Raw genomic sequence first — 1,751 nt, 5'->3', positions numbered from 1 at the left:
AAGGCATAACTGTTTGCATAACTGATTTTGCAATTCTACAGCCGTAGCAACACCTCATGAACCTCAAATTTTTTTGCACTTTTACCTGCGAAAAAACACATAAACATTGAAAATTTTTGGACACAAAACAGAATTTCATTGCTGCAACAAACAACACACAATAACATACATTAATGTAAGTTTTCCATGTATAGAATGTAAACTTACTTCAAGGTCGGTAGTTTGCCCTTCGATCGAACATTAATTTCAGCCACTGAAATTTGCGGTCCATGTCACCAATTGCTGCCCACATTTCCCTCCTACTTCTAACCATAAAAAACTCAGTTGCAAAACAATACAACTCATTGCCGAACACCACTTCCTCAATGGAGTGAAACTCCTTCATCACCTCTTCTATGCTACAACCTTTTTTATCCAAAACACTTGACGTGCATTCACTATTGGTAGAAACACTATCCACTAACTTATCTAATCGAGAAAACAATTGCGATCCCCTTCCAGCACTCCTTTTTTTTTTCTCATTTTGTGTAGAACTTTGTTGGACACCTTTTATTTTCCCACTACTACCGGTGGGATTGCTTGTGCTACTGGCAAAAGTCACACCAGCCACCATATTCTCCACATCGGCAACAAAATTGGGAAGACTACCCTCCTCAGAATCTCCACTACCTTCATGAAGATGAGGGTCATCATTCATTGCGTTAGTGTGCATTTGACCGACACCATCTTCATCACAATTCAAACCCTGCGATGGAGCCCAAGCATACTGACCGGTAGCAACAGTGTTTGTAAACATGATATCATATTTACAACACAAAGTTGGATCGATCCCAGCATGCCTAAACTTTATTGCCCCGTGTATCTCCTACAACAAGGGACAATGAAGGAAAAAATGCATAAAAAATTATGTCAAAGCATGCAACCAAACAGTAAAGAACAACTGTAAAAATACAGAAAAAAAAAAAAACAGACCTGGTTTTTAGCTTTCCACCATTCATCAGGAGCCGCAATTGTTCCAAGTTCAGCACTCCATCCTACTCCTGTTTCGGAAATCAACCTTTTCCATATTCTCCAATCTTTTTTAATTCCGTCCCACTTATTCTTTAATTGTACTTTCGTTAATGCATGACCAGTTTGATCCTTAAAGCTATTCATAACAAACTTCCACCCAGCTTTGTCGAAATGTGTGTTGGGTCGCATACCTTGCTCAATTGCATGAATACATATGTCACAAAAAGCATGCAACATCTCTCTAGTCCAACAAGCCTTATCTTGTGATTGAGAATCGTCCATGTTCTCGTTTTTGCCTAATTTGTGTACATATAAGAGGGTGAGGTGAGTCTACAATTGAGTCCTACATCCCTAATTATGTCAAACCTTTTCATCCAAACTGACAGATTTTGGACAAGAGACTCATGTATGAAATCTAAATAAAATGTTTATGACAAAATTACCACGGCTCGTATGATATGTATGAGCTCTTAAAAGAAAATAGATCATTTTGATTAAACTAAAAGAAATGGGAACAAAAACAGGGTTCCCTTCATCCTGAAAGTTGCAGCCTCTTACTAACAAATTATACTATTTTTCGCCACCAGTTCACCATTAAGACACCATCAATACAAAGTGTAAATAAATTCAAGTAAAAAAGGCATTTCCACCATAATTGAGGATAAAAATAAATCAGAAGTAGCTATGACTTTAAGAGACCAAAAGTAGAAGGGACATGAGAGACAGGTTTGTGTGGAGCA

At 37.7% G+C, this 1,751-nt stretch overlaps 1 protein-coding gene across 1 annotated transcript; it reads right to left on the bottom strand.

The window, feature by feature from the left end:
* Nucleotides 1–208: 208 nt before the first annotated feature.
* On the bottom strand, nt 209–1,293 carry LOC118063014 (L10-interacting MYB domain-containing protein-like). Its single transcript, XM_035076930.1, has 2 exons — nt 973–1,293; nt 209–865 (listed from the first exon to the last, which is right to left on the bottom strand). The coding sequence occupies exons 1-2, from the start codon at nt 1,291–1,293 to the stop codon at nt 209–211; spliced, it is 978 nt and encodes a 325-aa protein (XP_034932821.1).
* Between the last annotated feature and the right edge of the window lie 458 nt (nt 1,294–1,751).

Source organism: Populus alba, chromosome 16, assembly GCF_005239225.2.
Source record: "Populus alba chromosome 16, ASM523922v2, whole genome shotgun sequence".
In the NCBI taxonomy this organism is placed as follows: Eukaryota; Viridiplantae; Streptophyta; class Magnoliopsida; order Malpighiales; family Salicaceae; genus Populus; species Populus alba.
This window is presented reverse-complemented; position numbering and strand designations above follow the sequence as displayed.

Excerpts from the sequence above, each read along its gene's own strand:
- LOC118063014 (XM_035076930.1), bottom strand. The coding sequence starts at position 1,293 with ATGGACGATTCTCAATCACAAGATAAGGCTTGTTGGACTAGAGAGATG. Across the intron at positions 866-972 it reads GGTGGAAAGCTAAAAACCAG|GAGATACACGGGGCAATAAA; the intron begins GTCTGTTTTTTT and ends CCCTTGTTGTAG.